General features: G+C 39.2%; 1 protein-coding gene across 1 annotated transcript; it reads left to right on the plus strand.

Moving 5' to 3' along the window:
- The first annotated feature begins 259 nt into the window (after positions 1–259).
- P69B (subtilisin-like protease) lies at positions 260–2666 on the plus strand. The gene has a single exon (NM_001247053.2). It carries the CDS (start codon positions 270–272, stop codon positions 2505–2507), a length of 2238 nt encoding a protein of 745 aa, NP_001233982.1. The 5' UTR covers positions 260–269; the 3' UTR covers positions 2508–2666.
- The last annotated feature ends 392 nt before the right edge of the window (positions 2667–3058 follow it).

Here is a 3058-nt window from a genome sequence, read left to right on the forward strand (position 1 = left end):
CCACAAGTTTAACAACAAATTTGAGCTTTTTTCCTTAAAGGGATAAAACGAAATTAAATATATTATAGTGGATGTCATTTGGAAAATAAAACCATAGAATATAATTTTCTGATACTGGAGAAGTGATAATTTTGTTCATACACATGTCTTTTTTCCACAATAATTTTTCTAGATGTTGAATAGGTCAATAATAAAACACTATAAATAGACAGTTGCTTCAAAGCAGAGAAATTCATCAAATAAATCATCACTTGTTGTATTAGCTAGCCATGGGATTATTGAAAATCCTTCTTGTTTTCATCTTCTGTTCTTTCCAATGGCCTACTATTCAGAGTAATCTCGAGACTTATATCGTCCATGTTGAATCCCCTGAAAGCCTAGTTACTACTCAATCATTGTTAACGGATTTAGGTAGCTATTACCTTTCTTTTTTGCCTAAAACTGCTACCACAATTAGTTCGAGTGGAAATGAAGAGGCTGCTACCATGATCTATTCCTATCACAATGTGATGACAGGGTTTGCAGCAAGATTAACTGCAGAACAAGTGAAGGAAATGGAGAAAAAACACGGCTTTGTCTCTGCTCAGAAACAGAGGATTTTGTCTTTGCACACTACTCATACTCCAAGTTTTCTTGGTTTGCAGCAGAACATGGGTGTATGGAAGGATTCCAACTATGGGAAAGGCGTGATCATCGGAGTTATAGACACTGGAATTATTCCTGACCATCCTTCTTTTAGCGATGTTGGGATGCCTCCCCCGCCTGCTAAGTGGAAAGGAGTTTGTGAGTCCAATTTCACCAATAAGTGTAACAACAAGCTCATTGGAGCCAGGTCTTACCAACTTGGTAATGGTTCCCCGATAGATAGTATTGGACATGGTACACACACAGCAAGCACAGCTGCAGGAGCCTTTGTGAAAGGTGCTAATGTATATGGCAATGCTGATGGAACTGCAGTTGGTGTTGCTCCTCTAGCCCATATAGCCATATATAAGGTGTGTAATTCTGTTGGTTGTTCTGAAAGTGATGTTTTAGCTGCCATGGATTCAGCTATAGATGATGGAGTAGATATTCTTTCAATGTCCCTTAGTGGAGGTCCAATCCCTTTCCATAGAGACAATATTGCTATCGGGGCGTACAGTGCAACGGAAAGAGGAATTCTTGTAAGTTGTTCTGCTGGAAATAGTGGTCCATCCTTTATCACAGCAGTAAACACCGCCCCTTGGATTCTTACGGTAGGTGCCAGCACGCTTGACAGAAAGATAAAAGCTACTGTTAAGCTTGGAAATGGAGAGGAATTTGAAGGAGAATCTGCTTATCGTCCAAAGATTTCCAACGCAACATTCTTCACTCTATTTGATGCTGCAAAAAATGCAAAAGATCCATCCGAAACCCCTTATTGCAGACGAGGTTCACTCACTGACCCTGCTATAAGAGGAAAGATAGTATTATGTTCAGCACTCGGCCATGTAGCCAATGTTGATAAAGGACAAGCTGTGAAGGATGCTGGAGGTGTTGGCATGATTATCATCAACCCATCACAATATGGTGTCACTAAATCAGCTGATGCTCATGTTCTTCCAGCATTGGTTGTTTCAGCTGCAGACGGAACAAAAATTCTTGCTTACATGAACTCAACATCAAGCCCTGTTGCTACAATTGCATTCCAAGGAACAATAATTGGAGACAAAAATGCTCCTATGGTTGCTGCATTTTCCTCAAGAGGACCAAGTAGAGCTAGTCCTGGAATCTTGAAGCCTGACATAATCGGTCCTGGTGCTAATATCCTTGCTGCTTGGCCTACCTCCGTGGATGACAACAAGAACACCAAATCCACATTCAATATCATATCAGGCACCTCAATGTCTTGCCCTCACCTTAGTGGCGTAGCAGCTCTGCTGAAATGCACACATCCTGATTGGTCTCCTGCTGTTATTAAGTCTGCAATGATGACAACGGCTGACACGTTAAACCTTGCTAATAGTCCAATACTCGATGAAAGGCTCCTTCCTGCTGACATCTATGCAATTGGTGCAGGACATGTTAATCCATCAAGGGCAAATGATCCAGGACTAGTTTATGATACACCATTCGAGGACTATGTACCTTATTTATGTGGTTTGAAGTACACAGATCAACAGGTAGGTAACCTGATACAACGCAGGGTGAATTGCTCGGAGGTGAAAAGTATCCTTGAAGCACAATTAAACTATCCTTCGTTTTCCATATTTGGACTTGGATCAACTCCTCAGACATATACCAGAACTGTAACCAATGTTGGTGATGCTACATCATCTTACAAAGTGGAGGTAGCTTCACCAGAAGGCGTTGCCATCGAAGTTGAACCCTCCGAGCTAAATTTCTCCGAGTTGAACCAGAAGTTGACATACCAAGTGACATTTTCCAAGACAACTAATAGCTCAAACCCTGAGGTTATTGAGGGATTCTTGAAGTGGACTTCTAATAGGCACTCAGTGAGAAGTCCAATTGCAGTTGTGTCTGCCTAGTCAAAAATTGGCTATATAAGTGCATTAAGTACTCGGACATTTGAAAATGCTGTTTGTTTATATGTTACTTTTTAATATTATATTATTAAATGTATTGTTTCAATAAACTTTATGTTCACAGTTGTTTGAAGAATGCAAAAGCATATCCTCTTTGATGTTAGTGTCCATGCACTGCTCAACTTTTCTTCTTGATTTCATTGATAATAAATATTACTTGAGTGATTATGTAAGATTTTCACTCCATACTTAAATTTGGGAAATTTGCTGTCACCCTTTGATCCAGAATCTTGACAGTGACTTCAAAAATAAAGTCTTAGTCTTCGGTGACTTCAAAAAGTAATTGGGACGTTGATGCTTTAACTATATTAGTAAGACAAGAAAAGTAATAGAGACATATACTATGAATTTCCAAGAAAAAACGTTGTAATTAATTCGAACGAACTTAAATTTTTTAACATATTGTGGCCAAATGAGAAATCTATAGCCAACTATACATGTCAAGTCCAAATTCTACCATTGAAGGGGACCAATGTACATCATCCATGGTACAT

This window comes from Solanum lycopersicum, chromosome 8 (genome assembly GCF_036512215.1).
Source record: "Solanum lycopersicum chromosome 8, SLM_r2.1".
In the NCBI taxonomy this organism is placed as follows: Eukaryota; Viridiplantae; Streptophyta; class Magnoliopsida; order Solanales; family Solanaceae; genus Solanum; species Solanum lycopersicum.